This window comes from Chaetodon trifascialis, chromosome 7, assembly GCF_039877785.1.
Source record: "Chaetodon trifascialis isolate fChaTrf1 chromosome 7, fChaTrf1.hap1, whole genome shotgun sequence".
Classification (NCBI taxonomy): domain Eukaryota; kingdom Metazoa; phylum Chordata; class Actinopteri; order Chaetodontiformes; family Chaetodontidae; genus Chaetodon; species Chaetodon trifascialis.
The window spans coordinates 20,522,575-20,547,030 of record NC_092062.1 but is presented as its reverse complement, the minus strand read 5'-3'; the positions used below and the strand labels follow the sequence as shown (position 1 = coordinate 20,547,030).

The 24,456-nt window shown below is 45.3% G+C and overlaps 5 protein-coding genes across 7 annotated transcripts; 4 read left to right on the top strand and 1 right to left on the bottom strand.

The window, feature by feature from the left end:
- Positions 1–231: 231 nt before the first annotated feature.
- Positions 232–7,595, top strand: znf628 (zinc finger protein 628). Of its 2 annotated transcripts, none has more exons than XM_070966897.1 (9): positions 232–353; positions 789–1,364; positions 1,499–1,571; positions 1,656–2,594; positions 3,053–3,223; positions 3,359–3,692; positions 4,042–4,196; positions 4,762–5,004; positions 5,139–7,595. In XM_070966897.1, the coding sequence occupies exons 2-9, from the start codon at positions 979–981 to the stop codon at positions 7,194–7,196; spliced, it is 4,359 nt and encodes a 1,452-aa protein (XP_070822998.1). In that variant the 5' UTR covers positions 232–353; positions 789–978; the 3' UTR covers positions 7,197–7,595. The 2 variants fall into 2 exon arrangements, with proteins under 2 accessions (XP_070822998.1, XP_070822999.1); XM_070966898.1 differs by having other exon boundaries at positions 281–353; positions 1,073–1,364.
- A 139-nt stretch (positions 7,596–7,734) lies between these two features.
- Positions 7,735–10,317, top strand: nat14 (N-acetyltransferase 14 (GCN5-related, putative)). 2 transcript variants are annotated; one of them, XM_070966538.1, is made up of 4 exons: positions 7,735–7,930; positions 8,390–8,547; positions 8,638–8,943; positions 9,035–10,317. In XM_070966538.1, the coding sequence occupies exons 2-4, from the start codon at positions 8,467–8,469 to the stop codon at positions 9,476–9,478; spliced, it is 831 nt and encodes a 276-aa protein (XP_070822639.1). In that variant the 5' UTR covers positions 7,735–7,930; positions 8,390–8,466; the 3' UTR covers positions 9,479–10,317. The 2 variants fall into 2 exon arrangements, with proteins under 2 accessions (XP_070822639.1, XP_070822640.1); XM_070966539.1 differs by having other exon boundaries at positions 7,802–7,930; positions 8,161–8,547; positions 9,035–9,840.
- A 2,654-nt stretch (positions 10,318–12,971) lies between these two features.
- Positions 12,972–14,769, top strand: aicda (activation-induced cytidine deaminase). The gene is made up of 5 exons (XM_070966992.1): positions 12,972–12,991; positions 13,738–13,903; positions 13,983–14,265; positions 14,389–14,504; positions 14,602–14,769. The coding sequence occupies exons 1-5, from the start codon at positions 12,972–12,974 to the stop codon at positions 14,650–14,652; spliced, it is 636 nt and encodes a 211-aa protein (XP_070823093.1). The 3' UTR covers positions 14,653–14,769.
- Positions 14,770–15,330: 561 nt separating this feature from the next.
- On the top strand, positions 15,331–20,909 carry LOC139334014 (adaptin ear-binding coat-associated protein 1-like). Its single transcript, XM_070966748.1, has 7 exons — positions 15,331–15,521; positions 16,557–16,657; positions 17,098–17,202; positions 17,430–17,511; positions 17,643–17,751; positions 17,941–18,088; positions 19,144–20,909. Exons 1-7 carry the CDS (start codon positions 15,421–15,423, stop codon positions 19,254–19,256), a joined length of 759 nt encoding a protein of 252 aa, XP_070822849.1. The 5' UTR covers positions 15,331–15,420; the 3' UTR covers positions 19,257–20,909.
- On the bottom strand, positions 20,905–24,232 carry mfap5 (microfibril associated protein 5). Its single transcript, XM_070966749.1, has 7 exons — positions 24,170–24,232; positions 23,088–23,162; positions 22,944–22,976; positions 22,773–22,808; positions 22,548–22,635; positions 21,533–21,606; positions 20,905–21,449 (listed from the first exon to the last, which is right to left on the bottom strand). The coding sequence occupies exons 2-7, from the start codon at positions 23,128–23,130 to the stop codon at positions 21,337–21,339; spliced, it is 387 nt and encodes a 128-aa protein (XP_070822850.1). The 5' UTR covers positions 23,131–23,162; positions 24,170–24,232; the 3' UTR covers positions 20,905–21,336.
- Positions 24,233–24,456: the final 224 nt, after the last annotated feature.

The following is a 24,456-nucleotide window of genomic DNA, read 5'->3' as shown; positions in this document are numbered from 1 at the left end:
TAGAACGAATACATATCCGTTGTGAATTAAGCTTTATAAATTACTTTTGGAGATCTCGGAGTGTTGATACATCATTGATACGCGGTTTCCGTTAAATTTGATTAGAAATGATTTTTTAAAGTAACATTTAAAAACGTCAATCTGTCTGTTGAAGCTCCTGGCCAATAGTAGTAGCTCATCTATTGCAGCAAACAGCCAATCGCTGTCGCTGTTCTTAGAAGGCGGCATCGGGCGGAGAACTGCTGTTAGTTTGCGCTGTGTTTATTGTTAAGGTTGTGTGGATTAGCACTGCGGTACCCAGTTCATTTTAATAATATTAACAATATAGCTTTAAGATGAGGTAAAGATGCTCGGTGAGTACTGCTTCGGCCTGAATTCATGCACATCCTTATCGAGCAGTTTAATGACGCTATTCCGCATTGACGAGGGCTAGTTTAACTTGGCGTTAAATGAAGGCCAGTAGCTGTTTTTGTTGATTCAGTAAAAACTGATATTTCCTCTGGGTGTTGTGTGTCGGTTCGCACAGCTGGTTGATAAATTAAGATACCTTTATAAAGTAGCTTCATGTGTAACTTAGCTGTCGCCCCTGTGTGTGTATTGGTAGTAAGCACCGCACTGCGGGGACGGACAGACGCGGACTGACGGCCAGAGGAAAGACAGCAGGGAGGGGGGACCAGCCTCATAGTCAGGAGGGAGGGAGGGAGGCAGGGTGGAATTTAAAGGGGACATTCTTACTAGGAGTTACCAAGTTATAACACTGCATGTGTTTCCATTTGACTTTGTGTCAGACCTGTCCTCAGCTCTCTACTTGGGATGACAGCTGGTGTTTCCAGTGGCTGACAGGGAAAGAATTTATGAAAGACACAGAAGAAAATATGAACGAAGGAAAGGTGAAAGAAAAAACCATGATACTGCACCAAAACTAATCCACGCCTGCATCCAAGGAGTACCTTCATCTGCTACCAGCTTGCTCTGGTAATGGCTAACTCAGTGGCCTTAGTGGTCCAAGCAGAACTTTTACCGCCTCAGTCCACCGCCTCCCTCTCTCCTTTCCCATCCCTTCTTGGTTCAGGAGAGGATGGTGAGGACGATAGGGACAGAGGTGAGCTTGTGGATGGAGACAAGGCAGTAGTAGAGGGTGGAGTAGAGGTGGTTCTGGACATGGTGACGTCGTCCGTGCCAGGCCCAGCCCAGCAGCCCGAGCAGTCGGACCATCCCTTCCAGTGTATGGACTGTGGGAAGAGCTTCAGGTGGTCGTCCAGGCTGACCCACCACCAGCGGAGCCACAACAATGAGAGACCATACCGCTGCAACCTCTGCCCCAAGGCCTTCAAAGGCTCCTCTGCTCTGCTCTACCATCAACGGTACCCATAAATCATGCATATATAATAAAAGTATTTGGTGGCAGCGAAAAAGATGTATCACATATAAAAGTATTGCAGTGTGTAATGACTGTTATGTAACGCTGTCTTCCTGAATGGTTACTCTCCTTTTGCAGGTCTCACTCAGGGGAGAAGCCTTACAAATGTCAGGACTGTGGCAAAGCCTTCAAACGCTCCTCTCTGCTCCAGGTGAGATGTCAAACAAAGGTATTTTATGGAGGAGGATGTCTGGAAAAAGGGAATGCTTATAAATCTACCTCTTTCCATCTCCAGGTCCATCAAAGCGTGCACACTGGAGTGCGTACCTTCTTGTGCCCCTATTGCCCTTTGACCTTTAAATGGAGTTCTCATTACCAGTATCACCTGCGCCAGCATACTGGAGAGTGTCCATACCCCTGTGACACCTGCCCCAAGGCCTTCAAGAACTCGAGCAGTCTGCGGCGACACAAGAATGTCCATCTTGGTCTCAAGCCTTACACCTGCTCAGTGTGTAACAAATCCTTCACTCAGTCTACCAACCTGAGGCAGCACATGAGGATACATACAGGTGAGAGGCCCTACATCTGCAGTGAGTGTGGACGAAGCTTCACGCACTCATCAAACCTGGCCCTGCACAAGAACTCACACTCCAACCTCAACGCAGGAGGGAAAGAGGGAAAGAGGGGAGAGGACGCAAAGAAGGGAAATGAGGTAGTGGAGGTGGTGGTAGGGACTGAGGAAGTGACATCGTCCATGCTGACGGACATGGTTGGATTTGTGAGCCAGGAAGGAACTGATGGAGTCGGGGTGGGGATGGAAGAAGTGTTCCTGTCAGCCACCTCGTCCGGCCAGAATCCGAGCCTTCTCCCCCAGCTCACCCTCACATCCTCAGGGGGGGACGTGTGTGCATCGAGGGCCATTGGGACAGAGGTTCACCTGAGCACAGACACCGGGGCCAGTGTGCTGCTGTACAGCTGTGGCAGCTGCAGCCACACCTTTGGCACACGAACAGACCTAGAGGAGCACCAGTCCATTCACATGGCTCCAGAGGAACATGGGGCCAGTGCAGAGGCTGGGCCTGGAGCAGGGATGGAGGTTGGGGATGGGCTTGTGGGAGCTGGCCACCTGCTGGCTGATTTTGAGGAGGTGGTTGAGACAACGACAGTGGCTGAAAATGGACACACGACAGAGGTGCTCCTTGGACTGACAGAGGGAGCAGATGGCAGCAGTACTGTAAGTGATTGGATCAAATGTGAGAAGAGAATAAACCCCTCTATATTATATTAAAAGAGAAAAAGTGAAGTGATTACAGCCTGTAGATAGGGAGTCAGGTCATCAGGGGGGTTGTATGTAGCCTGGTTACAGACCTCTGAATCACAGATTTGTCCAGCAATTTAAAGAGATCTGATTGATGGCTGCGCCCCCAGGCTAGAGAAACAATTGACCAATTAGAGGTAACATAAACAGAGTGTCAGGCTAAATAGATGAAGTGAAACAAATGGCAATTCGGTCTGATTATTACTGATTACTACTGTTCGTAATGTGGTATGGAATAGAATGACAGTACTCACGAAGGTCAAAACAAACACTCATCTGTCTACATAACGTAATTACCTGCCTACCCTCTAAAGTGCTTGACTTCAATCTGAAGGTTTTTTTGATATGCATTACTTCCTCTGGTTTGTCCTCAGAATGTGGGCACCACCCAGGCCCAGTTTGACCTGCTGCAGAGCTTCACTGAGGTGACTCAGAGCTCTGAGACCGTTCAGCCAGAGGCCAGAACCACATGGGCAGGGCTGTCGTGTGGCTACTGCAATAAGACCTTTAAGACCAGTGGTGGCCTCAACAGACATGTGTCACTGGTGAGAATGCTCTTCTTCTAACACAGTTATACAAATTGCAGGAATGTATTTGAGCATTGAAATTAGTATCATGCATTTTGATTTATCTATCCTAAAATCGTCTTTGCCTCCTGTGTTCCCCTTCTGTGCGTCCAGATGCACTCTCTTTCATCACAGTCCCGCTCCCAGTTCAGCTGCTCCGCCTGCGACCGCTCCTTCCCCCTTCTCTCCTCACTCCTCACCCACCAACACTCCCACACCCCTGAGCAACGTCTCCTGGCCGAGGCAGAGGCTGAGATAGTGTGCCCTCCTTCCCTTTCCCTGTCTCTCCCCCTCCCCTCCTCTCCCAGCCAGGCTGACAAGCAGCAGGAAGGCCAGAGGGAGATCCACGTTGACATCATTGCCGTCGGTGAGGAGCACGAGGAGCAACCGGCCAAACCGACCAAGGCCCCCAGAAAGACGGGAGCCAGCAAGAGCACTCCTGCTGGAGGTAAAGGCATTTTCAAAGCAGAACAGACACAGAGCTGCATGGCTTAGCATGGAGACGGTGATTGATTTGATCATACAATAGGAAGTATGATCCAAGCACTCCGCTCCTGTGTTTTGGTATGATATGCTTTCCCTACGCACTGGCAGTCCTCTTTATGCAAAGCTAGCCTTGCTGCATCCAATATCAGATTGGTTGTATAATACATTTATAGCAGCCAGGGAACTTTACTTGATGTTTCTTTTTCCACATAAAGAGGTTGTTCTTTACTGTGATTACAACAATAGTTGACTTTGTTTTTTATTGTATTTTATATCATTTTCAATTCCAATTTTCACATGCTTTCATACAGAGAGGCCATACCGCTGTTCAGAGTGTGGAAAAGCCTTCAAAGGTTCATCAGGGCTGAAATATCACATGAGGGATCACACTGGGGAAAGGCCCTACCGCTGCACTGAGTGTGGAAAAAGCTTCAAGAGGTCATCACTGCTTTCAATCCATCAGAGGGTAAGGCCCACTGCAAGAAATTTACACACCAGTTAGGTTTCCAAATGAGAGAATCATCACTGCGGAGCTAAAGCTTATCATTAATGTCATCGTAAAACTTAAGATTTCTGTAGTTTACAAGCACTGCAGCTGCCAAGTGTGGTTCACAGCCACACTGATGAATGCAGAGTGCAATAGACAAATCCAAAAAGCAAAACACTCCCCCTTCAGTGCAGTAACACGTTCTGTAGTTACAACTTTCTTGTGACTGAAGTGGCTGTTATCACACAACGCTTCAGTTGTAAGAGTTGTTCACCCATTTGGATCTTTGCAGTCTTGGGCAGCATTTATCAAAAATAATGACTTTTGTTAAATTAAATTGATTTCATTGCGCTCTTGAAGTTTTGCTTACTGTAGTGAACACTCAAAAAGCTGTATTTACGAATGCAATAACAGAAAATGATACTTTTTTTGCAAAATAAATATGTACTTAAGTATGATTGAGTGTTAAAACATGTAAAAGAAATTAAACCTAATGCCTAAAAGTGTAAATTTATTTATTTTTTTCCATGTTCACCTTACCCAGGTACACACAGGCGTTCGGGCTTTTCAGTGCCCCCACTGCCCTCTCACTTTCAAATGGAGCTCTCACTACCAGTACCACTTACGGCAGCACACAGGCGAGAGGCCATATGTGTGTAAGGAGTGTGGCAAGTCCTTCAAGAACACCAGCTGCCTGCGGAGACACAGTCAGATGCACTCTGGACTGCGGCCTCATACCTGCTCCATCTGCTCAAAGTCTTTCTCGCAGACGTCGAACCTCAAGCAGGTGAGTACGGCCTGCGCAGGTTCAGCTATGAGCTCGTCTGGATTTTAAACTGTTTGTATTGAACAGATCTGTCTTAACTCATCACCTGTTTTCTTCATTTGTCTCCCCTCTCGTTGTTATTCCTCTACGAGCAGCATGAACGCACCCATTCTGGTGAGAGACCCTTTCAGTGTACACACTGCAACAAAAGCTTTACACACTCCTCCAACCTCCAGCTCCACCTTCGCACGCACTCCTCAAGCAAGGACTTCAAATGCCCGTACTGCTCCAAGGAGTTTGTCATGCACTCCTACTTGCAGAGGCACATCCGCACCCATGGCAGTGGTGTTCCCCTGCCCTGCCCTGGTGGTGGAGCTAAAGATGGAGTGGCTGTGAAAGCCAGTGTTGGAGGAGTAACAACCACCACAACCCTGCTCAACCCCATCACCCTGGAAACCTCAGGAAACCATGGCAGCCTGATTGTGTCCCAGCCAGCACTTAATATTCCCCCTAACACCTCCCAGAACTACTTTATGATTCAGACAGCCAGCGGCCTGCAGCTCATTCCTCTGTCATCCCCCACACCAGCCCCTCCACCTCCTCCTCCTCCACCACCGCCGCCTCCGTCCCAGCCCCAAAACTTCTTCCTCCTGCAGTGCCCCTCCAACAACGGCAGCCAGTCCAGCTTGATTCTTGTCCCGACAGCAAACAACCCTCCACCAGCTCCGGAGCCTCAGACCCTCCCTGTGCTTCAGACTATCCAAGCTCTGCAACCCGTCCTAAACCAAACACAGACTCAGATACCCCATTTTCCGACCATATCACAGCAACAGCAGCAGACCAGGATCATCATCACCAACAATAATAATAATGCAAGCACTCCTGCTGCCACGCCAACACGCACTCTCTCAGCCAACTCCCTGCTGACCAAGCCCATATTAGGGAAAAGCACACGGACAGCACGGGGCAGACGGGGACGTAAACCAAAAGCCACTCTTCAGAAATCTGCTGCACCTCCTGTCAGTCAGGCTGCAGGTGGAGCTCTTTTAGTAACAAACTGTCATGTGACCAGTGTCACACAGACTACTACTGCTGCTAGTACAATCACAGAGTCATCACCATCACCTGTATCCACAGTGTCCCACTGTCCCCTGGCAACATCTTGCACTACTGTCCCAATTCTTTCATCTTCTACCACTGTAGCCTCCACAGTGGACACCTCAGGACCTCCATCAGCCATTTCCATGGTTAGACCAGCCACCACAGTAGCCACAGCATCAGTTTCTACATCTGTCCCTGCCACTCTGGAAAGGAACCCCCATACCACTGTGGGGCAAATAAGGACAGGGGAGACCATGGCTGGGAAACAGTTTGTGCTATGTTTTGAAAATGAAGGACAGGCAAAGGAGGGGATGAATATCGAGGAGGGCGGGGGGTCATATGTGTTACAGTTTGAAGGGGATGCATCAGGAGAGGCAGTGGATGGAGGAATGGGTGGGGAGGGAAAATCACTTGTGTTGCAGTTCAAGGCAAATGGGCAAGGTGAAGGGGAAAAGGGGGGAGATAAGGGAGGGATGATGTCACTTCTGCGTGAATGGGGTGGGGAAAAGCAGGGAGAGAGACAGGCTGGAGAGGAAGGCAGCCAGGGAGAGTCTTATGTCCTTCATTTCCACACTGAGGCACAGGACAGCAGCCAATCCAGCGCCACCTTCAGCCAAGGGCAAGAAACAAGCTTGCAGCTTTCCTGCACACCTACCCAAAGCTTGGTGCCGCTTGATGGGCAGGAGGTTGTGTTTGAACTTGGGGGTGAGTCCAAGATGGAGCAGGAAACTGAGGAGGGTATGCAGATGATAGCCCTGATAGAGGGTGAGGGCGGGATGATGGGAGAGGAAGGGGCAGGTTGCAATGCCACCAGTGGCAGGGTTACTGAGGGTGGATCAGCCATGGAAAGTATATTTCAACTGGGAGGCGGAGAGGAAATCGTCATAATTGAGGTCAGCACCAGTAGCTTAAGAGAAGGAAGAATGGAGAGGGGAGGGGATGCAGAGATCTCCCAGAGCAGTGAGGTGAAATTTGAGAGTGTAACAGCAGAAGTGAAGGAAAAGTCTGTGAAGGAGCACAACTCCACAGACAGCACAGAGGTGCAAACATCAGCTAAAGACACGATGCGAAATGGACCTATACCTAATAAAGAGATGCAGTTCTCTAACTAAGACTGGTGTGCATGTTAGAGGAGAAGAAAGTGTGTGTGAGTGAGTAAATGAATGAATGAGTGAATGAATGAATGAATGAATGAATGCCTCACTATTTGTGGGCTCAGTGTGTTAGCACTTTAGTCAATATGAACTCTCCTGGAACTGAGGGAGAACATGCAGTTAGATGAGTACTGTGTTGTAATCCCATGGTGCCACATACTAGAAATGTTATACATTCAAATAGGCTGTACATGGACCTCGGACTGTTCCTAAATATATCAATTTCAATGATACTGTCGTTGGCAGTTTAAGTAAATACGTTTTTGTGAACATGTTGTACATTGTTGTACATGGCCCACTTTCTTCACAATGTTAAAAGTAAATAGTTGACAATTGTTAATAAATCTGTCAATACCTTTCGTCATTTGCATTTTTGCTTTTTGTCGTTTGACATATAAATGTTGCATTTGGAGCGCCGTTTGCGCCGTTACGTCGCGTTTGTCATTCACGTAGCGCGTACGCAGTGCGGATTGTAGATACGCAAATAGCGTTGGTCGACTCATTGAGAACGTGCGATGGGACGTAAATCAGAGTACGTCTGTATTCAGAATTCCTCCTTTCCGCAAGAAACGACTCTGGCCGTTGAATAAAGCGTGCCAAACCTGCGCGGACTTCACAACAAACTGGGGAAAAACGTTGTATGCAGTGTTTATCCCAGGGTTCAGGTTATTTCGAGTCGTGTGGTGCGCAAGGTAAGCGGAAATGTGGGGTGAGAGCGTGAGCAGGGGGTCTAAATATGTCAGGACAGACCGCAGCACTTTGTAATAACCATATAAGGATTTGAACGAGGTCTCCTCACTTTCGCCTGTACCTTTGGTGAAAAGCAGAATGGCGTGTAAAACGCAAGTAACGTTACAGAATGATGGTGACACATGCACGCTACAAATCCTCGATAATCCCCATCTGTCTTTGTTGTTTGCAGCTAGCGTGGCTGTGATGTGACACTGCAAGTGCTGGCTCACTGTGGAAGAAATGTACTGCATTGCTAAATATGATTGTCAGTTCATTGACCCAATTCAGAGAATAGAGACCGCCATACGACATTAACCTCTGTCAGTGTGCAGCGGGATCGGCTTCACTGTCACCTGTTCTGCCAGAAAATGTCAACCTTCTGTCCGTGCACTCTCCCTTAAATAAGTGTGTTTTTGCAGGGTTCCTGTTCGCACACTGTGGATGTTGGAGTTTGCATAGAGCAAGCAATCCTCCTGTCAGAGAGTAAAGGGTAAACATGGTGAAGCTGGAGCTGCATCAGGTGGTGATGAGGAGGATGAAGGAGGACGACATAGAGGTGGTCAAAGCCCTCATTAAGGTTGGTGCAATAGAGTTAGACATAGTGCTTTAATAGTGGTTGGAATTTGCTTTTGTCTTTGTGAAGCTCTTGCTGATTTTTTCTCTCCAGGAGGGCTGCGAGGGCACAGAAAACCGTCTCATCCTCCACATCCTCACTCGTCCGCTCTGCCTCTTCATCCTGGCTGTTTTCTCCTCAGTCCTGCGCTGCCTCGTCCATTCTTTTATCCTGGCCCTTGCTATTCCTGTCTTCCTGCTAATTGTCTTTCTCAAGATCACCATGCCGCGGTCCACAGGGGTCCTGGGCAGCAGCCGCCCCTACTGGGACTACGTGGGAAGCAGCTACAGAGGGACACAGGATGAGACACTGCAGAACGCCTACTGTAGAATCAGCGGCAAGACACCCGTGACTAAAAGGGTTGGTCTTCTGGTTTGCTGGAATAGGATAGTTTTCACTTAATTCTAGTGACCATATGTTGCAGCCAAATAATATTATTTCTTTTATGCAGCCAAGGCGCAGAATCGGAGCCAAAGAAAAGGACACAGACATGTCAACAGAGAAGATCACCCCAGAGAGGGAACAGACTGCGGGACAGGTCTGGGTGGCAGACTGCGATGGTGACATCCTCGGGTGCATCTTCCGGGAAAGCGAGAATCGAGCCGGCATCAGGAGGATTTGCAGGTTGGTGACGGGCTCCTGGTACCGCAGGGAGGGCCTGGGCCGGCTGCTGGTCCAGAGTCTGGAGCAGAGAGAGAGGGAGACTGGTGCTCACAGAGTGTACGCACACATCCCCTACCCCTCCAAAGTGGGGGAGGTCTTCTTCAAGAAGCTTGGTTATCTGCAACTTGGGGAGGGGAGTGATGAAGATGACGAGCAGGAGAGGAAGCTGGAGAGTCCGGAGAGAGGCTTTCTGGGATACCCCCTCACGAAGGTGTTTTATAAAGACCTGTGATTCAGGGGCGATGGACTCATGTGGAGAAGAAACTGGAAGGAAGATCTAAAGGTAAAGACGTCTGTGGATCTCTGCTGCAACATGTTTGGATATTTGTTTAAGTTAATAATTTATTGAATATTTGTGTTATTTATGCCAGTATTTATTTACCTTGTGTGCTGCTGTTTGTTTGTTTTAAGTTTATTTTTTACCTTTTCATCATGTAGAGTACCATCTCGCCATTTTCATAAATCACGCTGTTCTCATCATTTTGTAATGAAATAAAATATTTCTGTGAAATGTGTTTCCTAAATATGTGTTTGTGTGGTTCTTAAACATTTGAGCACAGTAAATGTGTGTGTGTGTGTGTGTGTGTGTGTGTGTGTGTGTGTGTGTGTGTGTGTGTGTGTGTGTGTGTGTGTGTGTGTGTGTGTGTGTGTGTGTGTGTGTGTGTGTGTGTGACTGCACACATTTGTTTCTGTGTGAAACCATGCAGATGTGTAGGAGGATGTACAGATACTGTATAGGAAGTAAGTGTGGTTTATGTGAATGTGCAGAATTTAACTGCTTTTATCTTTCTGCGCTCTTCGGGCGTCGTTGCTCTCCTTCTTGTACAGTATGTGGCTCTGTGAGTCTGCAAAAACAGCGCTGCTTCCCTTTGCTTCCACTTTCTCGTTCTCACATTTTGATTTTCTTTGTTATATTTTATGTTGAGAATTCAGAAGTCTTCAATTTTTATGTTGTAAACAAAATACTTTAGTGCACTAACTGCTGCTTGAGCAACTGACTGACAGAAATGAATGTAATCTTTTCTTTATGTTAACTGTCAAGTTAAAATTAAACTTCATGGTTACAACCTCTCAAATGTAGGGACTTGTATGCTTTCTAAAACCTTAATACCTTTGAGTTTTCAATTGTAGTAGCCTCATTAAATTTTAAATTAACTGATTAATTACAAATATAAATAAGTTTATAATTAAGGTAACTGTTGCTGCACTAAAATATGCAGTTGATTACAAAGAGTTAATCAAAATCTCACATAAATCTAGTCTGTAATTATAGTTTAAAAACTTAGCACATACATTCATGCATCTGGTATCCTGACTCAAGAATGTGTGTGGTTTGCAGGTGAATGACAGTTTATGTGACTAAGTAGGGAAATGCACACAGCCCCAGTCTGAGGCTAACCTTAATATGGTTAGCAGGCCTCACGCTCACATTGCGCAGCTACCTACACATCTAACCTCAGACGATGTCAGTATAGCATCAGTGAGCCACAGATAAACACCACAGGATGTTTGCACAATGTTTATTTGTGTGGGAAAGAGGCATATCTCACCTGATGTGAAGACAAATACAGGCTTATACTGCAAACTGTAAATCATGCAAACTGGAGTGGAAAATCACAGCCCTTTAATTAACTTTGATGAAAAAGCTTAGACACCCAGTAACATAACAGTGTTATTACTTGCACGAGTAAGTGTGTGGTCAGCCCATTTTCACCTCGTGAAAGCTGTATTTTTACTGGTGACACTTTTTGGTCATCATCAGGTTGTTTCTTCATGACTGTCAAAAGAGCAGACACCTGTTAAGCCGGGCCTCTACCCGCCCGATCTGTAGCTATTATTGTTGTCAGGAAACAGATGTGAGTTCACACACTGGAAAGAAAGTCTGTTTGTGACTGTGGTCATGTGCGTCTGCACGGTATGGCTGTGTGAGTGTTTGAGTGCGCGTGTGCAGGGTGTGGGCGGGTGGGTTTCGGAAAGTATGACTTGGCATTTCCTACACCCGGTTTCTGCCCCTGACTACGGGTTAAATGCACAGCCATGTCTGGCCATACTGTACTACTCCACCACACACACACGCACACAGGGAGAGCACAAGAGCTGTGCATGTGAGCGTTCATGTGTGACTGTGAGATGACCTTGGTCAACTGTGGTCAAGCACAGAGCTGGGTGGGAAGTGGTTACATATAGTTTGGCATTTGATCAGCCTCTTGAAGTCGAGAAAAGACACATGCACACAAGATCAAATGTGCAGAAACATTAGCCTTAGTGCACCGTCAGAGTAATGCAATATGATGTGAGGTCGCTCAGACCATGCAGACACACATACACATGAATCACTCCAAATTTTGGGGCACCACACAATCATAGGATATATTAGATAAATTTGTTCCAGATGATGTATAACATATAGACTGTGTTAATGACATGCTCATACAGATGGCTAACACACACACACACACACACACACACACACACACACACACACACACACACACACACATACACACACACACACACACACACACACACACACACAGATGAGCTCCAAAAACAGCCACCCTGGGAAACGGTGAATTCCCCAAACCACAGAGTGCATGAGAGGGTGAGGGGAGTCATGGGAAAGCAGGATGCCTGCATGCAGTGCCACTGAGTGCGCAGACTAGGCCAGAGCTAAAACAGACATAGCAAAGAAAAGACGAGAGCAAAATAATACACATCCTGATTTGGCAAGGACGGATGACAACATCTGATGGTTCAAAGGCTCATGAGTGAGATTTATCCACACACTGTGGTCAGTCAGCTGGCCGGCCGTTCTAGCAGACACGTAGGGTGAGGGAGGTCAATTACAGTTCTGCTCCCAGCCTGACACAGTTTGGGAAAACCCAGATCACAGGACAAAGTAGGTGTCAGGGCCTCCAAGGTCTGGATGTTCCCAGACCTTGGAGGTCTTGACACGTGTCCACCAAATCTTGGGGCCCCGAAGAGGTGGGGGTCTAGGTAGGTGGAAAGGCTGAAAAGCGGGAGAGGTCAGTGGCGATTCCGCTGTAGATCGAGGTGAGAAGGTATCTGGAAAGTTTTTAGTTAATGATCTGGTGAAACCAAAGCAGAGACGCCAGTGACTGGATGAGTCTTTAGTGTTTGGAAAGTTCCAGCCAATTGGCTGAGTTTACTGACGTCTGTGAAAAACTCCAAAGGTTACAAATCACGTCAAACACTCCTCTCATGTGTGGTCACTCAAATTAAGTTGTATTGTAAAATCTGTGTTGTGTAATCTGCCTCCCCAATAACATTCCTTTATTGCCTTGTGCCAAATGAATGGTTTCGCCTCAATCATGACGATGTTATATTTTTCAAAACACATAAAAGCCATGATGCCATTCAAAAGAATTTGGCAAACAAGTAATTTATTTATAGATTTAATTGTTCTGCAGCGAGACAATACAACCCATCCATCTCGTTCGTATCACGCCCCTTGAACTTACTTTGAAAAATCTTTCTGTCCAACCAGAAGCTGCCTCTGTTGTATGCAGGATGTTTATGTTTAGAGATATATGCTCTCAGTTCCCTCCCTTTAACCCCCCAACACACACACACACACACACACACACACACACACACACACACACACACACACACACACACACACACACACTTTCACTCTTTCTCATTTACCTTCATTTATTGCCCACGCCTGCTGAGTGACAAAGCAAAGCGCGCCTTTCAAAATGATTACAAAGCTAGACAGGTGAGCAAAATGGATACGTTCTAATTATATGTCATATATGTCTTTCTGTTTGACTCGTATTTATATGTAGATTACACGTGCATGCTCTTAAATGGAAAAAATATATATATAAAAAAAAAAGTTTTTAACAAACGTTTATTAACGATTACACCTCGATACCGAAGTAAGATATTTGTCAGAGGAATTCTGTTTCAGTAACTATGGTACTGTACCACCTTTCAGCACTACAAATTGAGGTTTCAGTATTAATGACTTTCGCTAAAAGTTGTGAAACTGAGAGCAAGAAAAAGAAGCAGTGAATGTTAGTTGTCTTATGACTGTCCGTCACTCACATTTGGTTAACCACAGGTTTTACATGAGTTTATTGTGCTAACTTATTGCATTAAAACTAGAATGCATGTGAGTCATCTGACTAATAATACGGTAAAATGGTGATTTTATTAGTTCCTTAACAGAATTTGTCTCAGACTTTCCCGGCATAAAATGATTGTCTTTGCTGAAAGCTACCGAGATTATCAGTCACCAACGAGTTTGCTTTTGAGAGTGGCATTATTACTGATTAAAATGTGTTGGCTGATAAATTCCCAGCACTGTGTTTTTGTAAATGCATGCAGCCTTTAAAAACACTTTAAATCTTCTGTAGGTGTACTGTGCTGCACGCTGTAGTGTGGTTCTCTCTTCTGCCTGCACCACATTTCATTACGTCACAAAAAAGGCACGTTTCTCATTTTCTCCCTTTGTCTCAGTGTGCTTTTGCCACGAAAAAAGTTCATCTACCATTACAAGAATGTGCGCTGGGCAAGAGGCCGGCATGAGACATACCTCTGCTTTGTAGTGAAGAGGCGAGTGGGGCCAGACACCTTAACTTTTGACTTTGGACACCTCCGCAATCGTAATGGCTGCCACGTAGAGGTGAGTGATGTGGGTCAAGATGGGGGAGTTCAGGAGAAAGACAGAAAATAACGAATGCATTTCTCTGATATGTCCATAGTTGCTGTTCCTGCGCTATCTAGGAGCCTTGTGCCCTGGTTTGTGGGGGTATGGAGGTACTGGAGAGAGGAGGCTCAGTTACTCCATCACGTGGTTCTGCTCCTGGTCTCCCTGTTCTAACTGCTCCATCAGACTGAGCCAGTTCCTCAGCCAGACGCCCAACCTTCGCCTCAGGATCTTCGTCTCTCGCCTTTACTTCTGTGACATGGAGGACAGCCGTGAAAGGGAGGGCCTAAGAATGTTGAAAAAAGCTGGCGTGCAGATCACGGTCATGAGTTACAAAGGTGGAGGCAGACGTCTGTGTACATGTGGCAGATGTGTATATTTAAAGACAGAAAGTCAGTTTTCCTTATCATGATCCTTCCCTGGATTTAAAAAACAATGATTATTTCTTTCTCTCTTTTCAGACTTCTTCTACTGCTGGCAGACATTTGTGGCTCGTAAGCAGAGCAACTTCAAGGCCTGGGAAGAGCTGCACCAAAACTCAGTGCGCCTTACAAGAAAGCTCCACCGCATCCTCCAGGTAGACGTTAGACCACCCTGCATGCTTTTTTAACGGGATCAGGTCAAACCAAAAATGATTTTTTTTTAATGACGTGTTTTCCTTCTTTCTTTCTCAGCCCTGTGAAACAGAAGATTTAAGAGATGCCTTCAAGCTTCTTGGACTGTGAAACACAACTGTGACCTCCTCCATTAATTATATCATTAAGTCTACTGAGAAAAATACATGTTGGTGTTTGTTCATCACTACAACTGCTAAGCTGAGAAATGAGAAAAAGTGAGAAAAAAAAGCTTTCAAGTTGCTGCAAGGCTTTTAATATTAGATAGATGCTGCTTGTTGTTTCTGTAGCAATATGACCATGTGAAATAAAATAATATACAGTCAGATTTTGTCTTGTGTTCATGATGTTAACTCGTGTTACGGAGCTTGCGAGGCGTTAGCGTAACTTAGCTAATAGCTTTTTAAAAATGACTAGAACTACTTCGCTAAGCGGTGAAGTCAGCTATTTTAACTGCTGATAGTAATGATTGTAACGCATTGTTAAAGGACAGCAGATTAAAGGGGCATTCCAGTGATAAATTACTGAACTTTCATAAGTGCATTAAGTTGAACTGAAAGTTTTTCTGTCTGGTAAATGCTCACTTCTTTCAATCTTCATGGTCCAGTATCTAATGTAAGCTTTCTGTAAATTTGTACTCATGTGATGTCACTGGAGTACTTGTCTTTGACTTGCTCAGATAAACTCCCCGTGATGAGTGAACTGACCTTTGCGTGTAAAATTGGTGGCATGCCCCTTTAAGGGCATCCCCAACACCGTGGCAGTGAAAGCAGGGTTGTGCGCAAGTACACCATCTATTACGGTCGCGTAGCCACTAACGCCGCGCGGACACACGACTCACCGTCACCACCATCACCGGCGTGCACCCGACAAGTCAAGATGGCGACCGAGGGTCAGTCTGAGTACGAGTCGGTCCTCTGTGTCAAACCTGAAGTCAACGTTTATCGAATCCCACCGAGGGCATCCAACAGGGCTATCAGGTGAGGGGGGTGGGGCGGGGGAGGGGGGGCAGCGGCCTGACGTGCTTTCTGACCCAGCATCCGCGAGCTGCAGCCGTTGCCTCGGCGACCTACCCACCGAGCTCATCCACTAATCACGCAGCCTCAAGTGCCGGCGGCCGTACTGCTTGTGTTGTCGTCGTGGCTTCGTGTTTACAAGGTCATTACGGATAACGCGTAACTGGCGGTTGGCTTTTATACCTGCGCTGCGTTACCCCACTCACGGTTAACGGGGACGACACTGGATTGGCCACATTTCTGTCGTCCGTGTGTCAGCTTCCGTCCAGTAGCACATCAGACGATGACGTTTAATAACTGCTTAAAAGTCCAAGTGGTGACACAGGACAGCTAGCTGATGCTCTGTTTACAGCACAGATTCTCATCTTGGCTGTCTGACCCTTCAAGTAAACTTAGCAGAACAGCATCCCTGAAGCTGGAAAGAAGTGTTGCTCAAGGACACTTAAGTAGGGTCCATGCTTTTTGATGACAAGGGGCTTTAACATCCAACTGAAAGACAGTGTTCCCTCTATATAAGCTTTTAAGTGACCATGCCGCAAAGCTGCTGTGTGGTTAAAAAAGGTTGACATTGAATTGTTTACCCCATTTTTCATTGGCTGGTGCTCCAGCCTGACCCGCCACAGCTGCATCTGAGTGGACATAACACCAGCCAAACAGTAGCATAGGCCTGAGTCCCACGAGACATGATTGGTTAACCAGTGACCATATGTATAGTGAGTAAGGGTGATGATGTAATATTTCAGCCTCAGGTCTCAGTGAAATGCCCGTCGGATGCCTTAGTCACGTTCAGTTCACGTAGAAAATAGCCGGCATGGAGCTGGAGCGTGTGTGTGAGTGTTGGACGAATCATAACAATAACATACACAAATGTCCTTTTCTGTCTCCTTTTCCTCTCGCCCTTTCTTCCCCTGCGTCTCGACATCAGTCTCCATAAACCGCTGTCACCGCTTCACCTACGTCACACCGTCTCCCTGACTGCTTGTGTGTTTGCGTCCCCAGGGCTGCCGATTGGAAGCTGGACGCTCCTGACTGGACGGGACGCATGCGTCTGACGGCCCGGGGCAAAGTGGCCTACGTGAAACTGGAAGACAAAATCTCTGGTGAGAGAGACGCAGACAGGACAGTGCCGTTGTTTACTGTCTCTGCCGCTGCTGTAAATCATAGTCTCATGCTTCGCCATCTCCCTCTCTGTTACTCATTTATTCCAAGGTGACCCAGCAGCCCCATGTCCAAGCACGCGCTTCATTTTGAAGCAAACAGGCTCAACATCTCTTTTCTTTTCACTGTATTTCACATATTTGTTCGCTTGCTTGCTGTCCTCAAATGATACCTTTTATTGGCCCATTTTTGACTACTAGAATCCATCATACATATTTTTTCTTACGCAGAAAAAACATTTAACGTCCGTCCCTATTTTAAATCGAAGAGTTTCTTACTAAATTCAATGTGAATTTCTTTAGTCTCTCTTTGTGATCCAAATTGCCACTGGACCATTTCGCCAAATAAATGATGACCATATTTCTTTTGTCCCAACCTACAGGGGAGCTGTTTGCTCAGGCACCAGTGGACGAGTTCCCTGGCATTGCAGTGGAAACAGTCAGTGACTCAAGCCGTTACTTTGTGCTCCGCATCCAGGACGACAACGGTGACTAAACTGTTTGTTGCTCAGCCATAAATATTTTGTAAATGTGCCCATAATTTAGAAGAGAACAGAGGATGAATCACAGTTTGATGCACCATTATTTTTTTAATGCGAAATCTTGGAAACTGTTCATTGTAGCATGCAGATTAAATCAGGTTAAGCATGTTTTTGTGCGTACCGTCTCACAGATCTCATATTAAACTTGTTTATTGTGCACGTATCTGTCATAGGACGCAGTGCCTTCATAGGCATTGGCTTTGGAGACCGAGGGGATGCCTTTGACTTCAATGTTGCCCTCCAGGACCACTTCAAGTAGGCAGCTGCTGCTTTATAGTGTGTCATGAATCATAACTAATTCAGCGCTGAATTTATGTATTACAGTTAATTAAACAAACTTTAATCCTTTCGCATCTCATCTTGTCTCCCGTCCTCGTCTTCTCCAGGTGGGTGAAACAGGAGGATGAACTTAAGAAGCAGGCACAGGCTCCAGACACCACTCCTAAACTGGACCTCGGCTTCAAAGAAGGACAGACCATTACTCTCAATATTGGGGTGAGCTTCTGTTCAGTCAATGCAGTCCTTTTCATTATAAAACCACCACATGCATACCACTGTTTAAAAACGGAAACAGTGCTAAGTGACCAGGCAGTTGGTGAACTTGTACAAGTACACACACACATGCATACACACACACACACACAATCACCCGGTTTTTGCTTCTCCTAATTGTACCTTCTCCAGCAATCAAAAAAGAAGGACCGGTCCCGTCCGCAGAGTTCAGGTGGTTTCGGGCTTCTTCCACCTCCTCCTGGGGGCAAGTTAGCCCCTCCCCCTTCATCCAGATCTACCAATCACAACACACAACCATCTGCAGGAAGAAGTGACACTGGTAGGTGACTGTAATGCTACAGTCTGCCTTGTGCTTCATGACTGATTGCAATTTTTTATTATTTCTAATTATTATTTTGTGATCTTAAGAAGCCAGTGTGTCAAAGTTACTCATTATTACCCCAGTGGTCCATTGCATCGCAGCTTTACGTCCATCTTCAAGCTGCAGGTTGTTCTAGATAGGTGCAGCTGTTTCATTTACAGTGGGATGTCGAGTGTGACCTGGCCCCTCAGAGGTTATACAGAATGAAAGTTCATGTAAATGTTCGAAATAAAGCAAAGGAAAGTTATTTTTTTGTTGAAAGCTTGTGTTTCCTTGGCCCTACCGGGGTTTGTTTTAAAGCTGTTTCCAGTGGAGCACTTGTATCCACAGTCTTTACAGTGAAAGTGATGAGAGCAGTGTTTTACTGACCTACAGGAGTACTAGCCAAAACTATGAGGTAGACTCTAGTTGTAAAATAAAGGAATTTTCCTTTAATGTGGTTCTTTCCCCTCTTCCCTTTGGCCCACTGTAGAATTGATGTTGCATCGATCCATTTATCTTACAAAACTTAAGTAAGTGTCATATTTTTCTGTACGTAAGGTATCTCGCCACGCACATGGTTTCGGTTTCATGTGCTGAGGTTTGTCTCTGAGATGTCTGCAGCCCTGTGAATACAGTGTAGGTGAATGTAATGTTGGCTGTGGTGCTCCAAGCAGAGAAAAACATTTGAACAACTCAGCAGCAATTTGTCTTTACACAAACGATTTCTCCACTGTGAACAGTTTTCATTGTAAATGTTCTCTGCCAAAGAAATAGTCCCAAGCAAATAATAAGGTGTGTGGATTGTGCAGAGTAAGTGAGATACTGATTGCAGCACAAATGAAATTCAGCTCACCTCCGTTGTGTTCGAGTGGTGTCTTCAGTAAATCTTGCTGAAAGTATCTGCATGGCTAGATGCCACTTGGGTAAACTGACCCTTCAGCAGAATATATCGTCAGACTTCATCAGAGATCTATATTTTTGTCACTTTTTCAGGCGTGCATCATGCTTCTGTTTTGTTTTTGAACCACCAGGTTTTTTGCTCGACCTGGACTCCAGCAACTCCAACTCAGCGGCGCCATCCAACCCCGCCACCACAGCCAGCTCCGACCTGTTGGGAGACTTTGACTCTGTGTCCTCGAAGTGAGGAGGGATTCATTTTGTGTTTCTCCCTCTTCTTCTCTCTCTGTAAATTTATGCAGCACTTTTTGCAACTTTGTTTTCCCCGTGATGGGGTCCCGTATCTCTCCCTGCCAAGCAGGGTAACTCCCTGTACTACTTTGTTTCTGTTCAGTTCAGTTCCTCATGGCTGTTGCCCTTAGCCAGAGATACACCCCACCCTCAAAGTCCAGTCTTAATTAGAGAGATTTAGAGCTATAGGCCATCTCCACCATCTGTCCTTCCCCATCCTTCTTGGGGATCGTCTTCCCTCTCCCCTTCTGTATATCCTCTCTAGCGCTCTAGTTTACATTCTCCTGTTTGAACTCTGCCTTCGCCAACTCTCAACGTTTCATTTGCTCATTTCTATCGTAGAGTATACATCATGGAAATATGATCAAGGGAGACATGATCAGAAACATCTGATGATGAAATTTAATAAAATATAATTGTGAATGAATTTTATGTACAGAGAATATTTATGTCAATGTATATATTGTCAGTAGTTTGTAATTATTGTCGTTGCTGTTGTCGTACTGTAGCTTATATTTCTCCAAGTTCCCAGAAGTGGGACTGACGATATGCACTGACTGGCAGTCTAGTCTGTCTGTGTAGTTAGTAATGCATAAAGTCCACATTTAATGCAGGGATTGTTCAAATCTCAGACTTAGGTTATAGTGAAGTTTACCACAAAATGATTTTACTTGAACGAAGCGTGTAAAGCTGTAGCTGATTTACAGAATATTTGCGCTCTCTAGCACTCTCTAGTGGGTCTTTGTGGCTCTACAGCATCGTTTTGAGAGAGATGTCAAATCGAGCTGCAGCTGTTGAACACATATTTCACTGGGGATGGGTCTTGGGCACTGTGTGTATTGCTTTAACTGTAGATCAGTACAAAGAGAAGTAGGAATGTTGGATGCGATTGGGTGTTAACAAAAGCAAGAAGCATCAAGCGCTTTTATCTTTGCCTCAAGGGAAAACGGATGATTTAGTTCATGTTATGTCATCTCAACTCAGCACAGCTGTTAAAGATGTGACTGGTGAGTCATTAGGTCGTCACCTCTCTCCTGCTCAATGAATAGGTCCGTGTTTCTGCATTGCTCCGTCAGTCTGGGTAGAGCTTCACCTCCTTCGTTCTTTACAAGGAGGTGCTCAGGTCTCAGGCCTCAACCGCAGCATGTCGTACTGTACAAATGAGTTTGAACTGTGTGAAGATGTGATGTTATGTATGGTATTCTGATGCAGACAAATGCAATGTGGGACCAAGTTAGTTTGTGCTTGATGCAGTTTTTTTGTTTTTTTTTTGGTGATATTGCATACTGGCAGGTGGATTATGTTGCGCTGATATCACATGCACATGTGTTGTGACAAATGACAGTAAAAAGTGGCGTGATGATGGATGTTGACTGAAACACGCAGAGATGATGTGAGCGTAAAGCCCTGCTGGTGTTTGTCAGTGTTTGTTTAGGGTTTAAATTATATGCATCTCTCCCAAATGTTACTTGTTATTCAAACTGTATATGTGTATGGAAATGTATATGCAAAGAAAAACATAAAGATATCAATCAATAACCATAACTTTCATTTGTTTTTTTGTTTTTTTTCCAAATCAACAGAGAAATCAATAAACAAATAACTCGTGAACAAATGTAGCTTTATTTTTTGGATACAATAGTGCACTTAATGCTGGACTGCTGATGAGTACCTTGCAATCCACGACACAGTGGGTCTTTCTTTGTACAATGAAACGACTCAGTGCTGCTATAGGCCCATTACTACAGTACTTTAAAATGGGTCGTAAACCATGATTGACATGATCTGTGTCCAACAACACACAGATGAAATGAGCACACCTCCAGTATTCACACACAGAAGACTAATACATAAACATAGATATGACTCAGCACACTTATGTGTGTGTGTGTATGTGTGAAAGAGAAAGAAAGAGACCCCCAGGTGGTGAGAGGTGGATTTATGGTGTTATGGGCTGTTTGTATGACGACGATTCCTTGTTTGTGTCTCTAAGGGGCACTGTGCTCACTGGTGGTCACGTCGCCATCCTGGGCCCATCAGGCCTTGTTTGCCCAGGTTTTGGGGTTGCTACGGCGATTGTGACAGCGTTTCCTATTAGATGACCTCTCAACACGCCTGGGCCACCCGGACAGCTCTCTGCACAGTTCAGCTGAAACACATGAGAGACAGGTGTCTGTAAATGCATGTTCATGTACCCCAACATCATGCTTGTTTACTTAGAGAGCGCCTCACCTTTCAGATACTCGTCCTGTTGGCACACAGTCCTCACGCAGATCTCATTGTTGATCACATAGACGCGAGGAAGGCTGCATCAGAAATACAATAGCATCATGAGGACTGTAAGAGAGCTGTGGTGATACTGTTCAACCTGGTGTGACAGCGTGCAGCTGCACATCTGATGACATCTGACGTTTGACTGGTGATTAAGGGTTTACACATTTTTTAGATTAAATTGGCTAACAGTAAATAAAGTTTGAAAATTATCCCCACATAGACCGACTACAACAATAAAAAATTGCTTAAAAGTTGATGCATCAATAATAATTCAATAATATCATTTGTAATATCAAAACACTGACAAGGGCTGTTCTGCTGCATACTGATTACCTTTTAAAGTACATTTTGCTGGTAACTGTAATATGCTTTTATTCAAAGGCACTGAATCTGCCTCGCACTATGAGCAAGAGAGTGTGACATGAACATGGCGTTTTCTGTCAAAGTGAGAACAGTTTTTGTTGTTTCACATGAGAGATTTCTGTATTTCTGCTTTTGTCTCTGCTCTCATCACTGTCTCTAAGTGGCTGAGGAGGTGGTGTCACATGCTCTTATCCACCAATGAGAGTTCAGCAACATTTGAATCAAAATCTGGTGACAGTTGAAGGTTGCGTGCTCTCAGGTTGACAGTCAAAACGTGATCACACCACACTCACACGGTCCTGATGAAGCAGATCAGTGTTAAATTCATAATTGATAAAAACCAAGGATAATGTTTGTGAACTTTAACTGTAATTGCTGCTTACATTTAATGCCAGAGAGAAGGGTTTGCAGGGGCTTTAAGGCAGGACTTTTACTTGTCACTGAGTATTTTTACATCGCTGCCTCACTACTTTTACTTTCTGAGTGCCCATTCCACTTCTGATCTCTATGATACTCCGTGCGTGCTCAAGAAACAATCATGGATGATGCTATACACAAACACATCATTACTAACTAATAAAAGTCATGCTGCAGGTAAACTGCAGATCACCTGTAGAGACAAAGAGCGCCGATGCATCTCTTGATGGGCCGGTGAACCGAGTACATCCTGGTGCAAGGATACATCTCCTCCCTACAGTCTGCAGAGACAGAAGATAGATGACATTGAAATTGCATCAGTCACAGTGTCAGGATGAAGCACACAAAGCACTGTGCCAGCAGTTCATGGGGCCTCCTGAGAGGCAGCTCAGGTCATCTCCAATCTGCTGTCACTCACTGGCTGGCAAGGTGCCTCCAGGTGCCTCAGTGCTCTCTACAAACACAGAAAGAAAACACAATCAGATTTGGATCACATGCTAAGCAGCGACCCAGCGCAATGACTCACAGGTGGACAGATGCCATGCAACACAACTCGTCCTGATCTAACGTGTGAGGAGAAGAGCATTACCAGTCTGCTGCTCTTGGGCTACAGCTGTGAGCGCTGTGGAACAGAAACCACATGAGGGGAGTGTTTCGCAGCATAAAAACAAACACACAGCGACTCAACCGTAATTAAACAGGATGATTTGTGTGTACTGTTTGGCAGCATTACCGTGGAAACTGCAGAGGAGCAGGACCACTGGAAGGCTGCCCATTCCTTCAACTTGTAAGAGGTGAGCTTTACGAGCTGGAGGAAAGCGAAGAGGAAAAGAGTACAGGGTGATTTCACAGAGTGGAACTGTTCAATATCCTCGCTCAACATTCTTGTGCTGTTTATGTTTCCTTTAATCCGCTTGGTCACTGTAATGTTTTCCTTACAGTTTTTGCTCCAGCTAAAAACACAGAGTAGCGCCATGATTTTGGAAATCAGACAAGTTGTTGAAGAGTGCCTGATGTCATTTTGCTGGGGAATAGTCTGCACGGCGTATACTTGTACACTTCCTTCTGCTTGTAAACAATTACATAAAGCAGCAGTGGAGCAGCTATTAAAAGCAGTTTGAAATGACACTTTCTACCTGTGGAAGTGTGTTTTTCTCCTTTCCCTCACTCCTTTTCTCCTCCTTCCCTCTCTTCTCTCCCACCCCGCATCATTCCTCTCATGATGTGTCAGTGTAACTGTGGAGTCCAAGACGTGAGTTCTCTCAAAAGAATGTGTTTTTTTTTTTTGTGCCCTATTTGAGCACCCCACCGCCCCTCCTCTGTTACAGTCGCACATTCTTTTCCAACTTTCTTTTCATAGAACATATCGCCGCTTTCCAACTGTAAGATCATCGCTAGCCCCTCTGAGCATCACGCTTTTGTCACAAGTTGTGTCCTTTCTGCTCCGATAATCCCAGAGTCACACATTTGCAATTACTGAACTGAGAACTCTGGATTGTCCTGGTTTAGCTCGGTGCATGCCTCTGTTGATCTGTTTGTGAGAGTGACATGTTTTTCACTGCTTGTACTTCCTGAACTCTGTATGCAGCCACGCATCACACCATTATAAATATAAAGTCTGAAGTGAATCAGTTAAGCAGCCAAGCATCCACTCTTTACGTTTCATGTTTACATCAAATCAATAGGAAATATCAATCATCTTCAGTTACAGTCTTTGGATGTGAGGTATCCTGCATGTACAGATGCCACTCAGTGTATTTCCTACAGTATGTGCTAAAATCAGGTGAAAAAGAAGCAGAATTAACTCATACTCACAACTTTTGCTGTCGTCCACAACTGCTTTAGTTTTATGAATCTTTTGTCTTCTCCTCTTTCTCCTCCTTCCCTCTCCTCCCACCTCCTCCCCCTCCTCCCCCTCCTCCCCCTGTCCTCCTAACCATCACAGTTTTCTTGCTTTTTGCTTTTTTTCCTGCCTCAATCTGGTCCAAAAAAAAGAAGAAGAAAAAAATTGCATGCAGCGACAATCTGATCTCTTTCATGTGAAAGTTGTTTCCTTTGGTCCATAAACACCTTTTTATTGGTCATCTTGATGAGACATTTTA

Bases quoted from the DNA above. Each gene is read 5' to 3' on its own strand.
- znf628 (XM_070966897.1), top strand. From the start codon at position 979: ATGGCTAACTCAGTGGCCTTAGTGGTCCAAGCAGAACTTTTACCGCCT. The intron at 1,572-1,655 runs GTGAGATGTCAA...TTCCATCTCCAG, and splicing joins AACGCTCCTCTCTGCTCCAG to GTCCATCAAAGCGTGCACAC. The intron at 2,595-3,052 runs GTAAGTGATTGG...GTTTGTCCTCAG, and splicing joins GAGCAGATGGCAGCAGTACT to AATGTGGGCACCACCCAGGC.
- nat14 (XM_070966538.1), top strand. From the start codon at position 8,467: ATGGTGAAGCTGGAGCTGCATCAGGTGGTGATGAGGAGGATGAAGGAG. The intron at 8,548-8,637 runs GTTGGTGCAATA...TTTTCTCTCCAG, and splicing joins TGGTCAAAGCCCTCATTAAG to GAGGGCTGCGAGGGCACAGA. The intron at 8,944-9,034 runs GTTGGTCTTCTG...TCTTTTATGCAG, and splicing joins AGACACCCGTGACTAAAAGG to CCAAGGCGCAGAATCGGAGC.
- aicda (XM_070966992.1), top strand. From the start codon at position 12,972: ATGATTACAAAGCTAGACAG. The intron at 12,992-13,737 runs GTGAGCAAAATG...CCTTTGTCTCAG, and splicing joins ATGATTACAAAGCTAGACAG to TGTGCTTTTGCCACGAAAAA. The intron at 13,904-13,982 runs GTGAGTGATGTG...ATATGTCCATAG, and splicing joins GTAATGGCTGCCACGTAGAG to TTGCTGTTCCTGCGCTATCT.
- LOC139334014 (XM_070966748.1), top strand. From the start codon at position 15,421: ATGGCGACCGAGGGTCAGTCTGAGTACGAGTCGGTCCTCTGTGTCAAA. The intron at 17,203-17,429 runs GTGACTAAACTG...TATCTGTCATAG, and splicing joins CCGCATCCAGGACGACAACG to GACGCAGTGCCTTCATAGGC. The intron at 17,752-17,940 runs GTGAGCTTCTGT...TACCTTCTCCAG, and splicing joins CCATTACTCTCAATATTGGG to CAATCAAAAAAGAAGGACCG.
- mfap5 (XM_070966749.1), bottom strand. From the start codon at position 23,130: ATGGGCAGCCTTCCAGTGGTCCTGCTCCTCTGCAGTTTCCACG. The intron at 22,977-23,087 runs GTAATGCTGCCA...TCTGTTCCACAG, and splicing joins GCTCCTCTGCAGTTTCCACG to CGCTCACAGCTGTAGCCCAA. The intron at 22,809-22,943 runs GTAATGCTCTTC...CTGTGTTTGTAG, and splicing joins AGCCCAAGAGCAGCAGACTG to AGAGCACTGAGGCACCTGGA.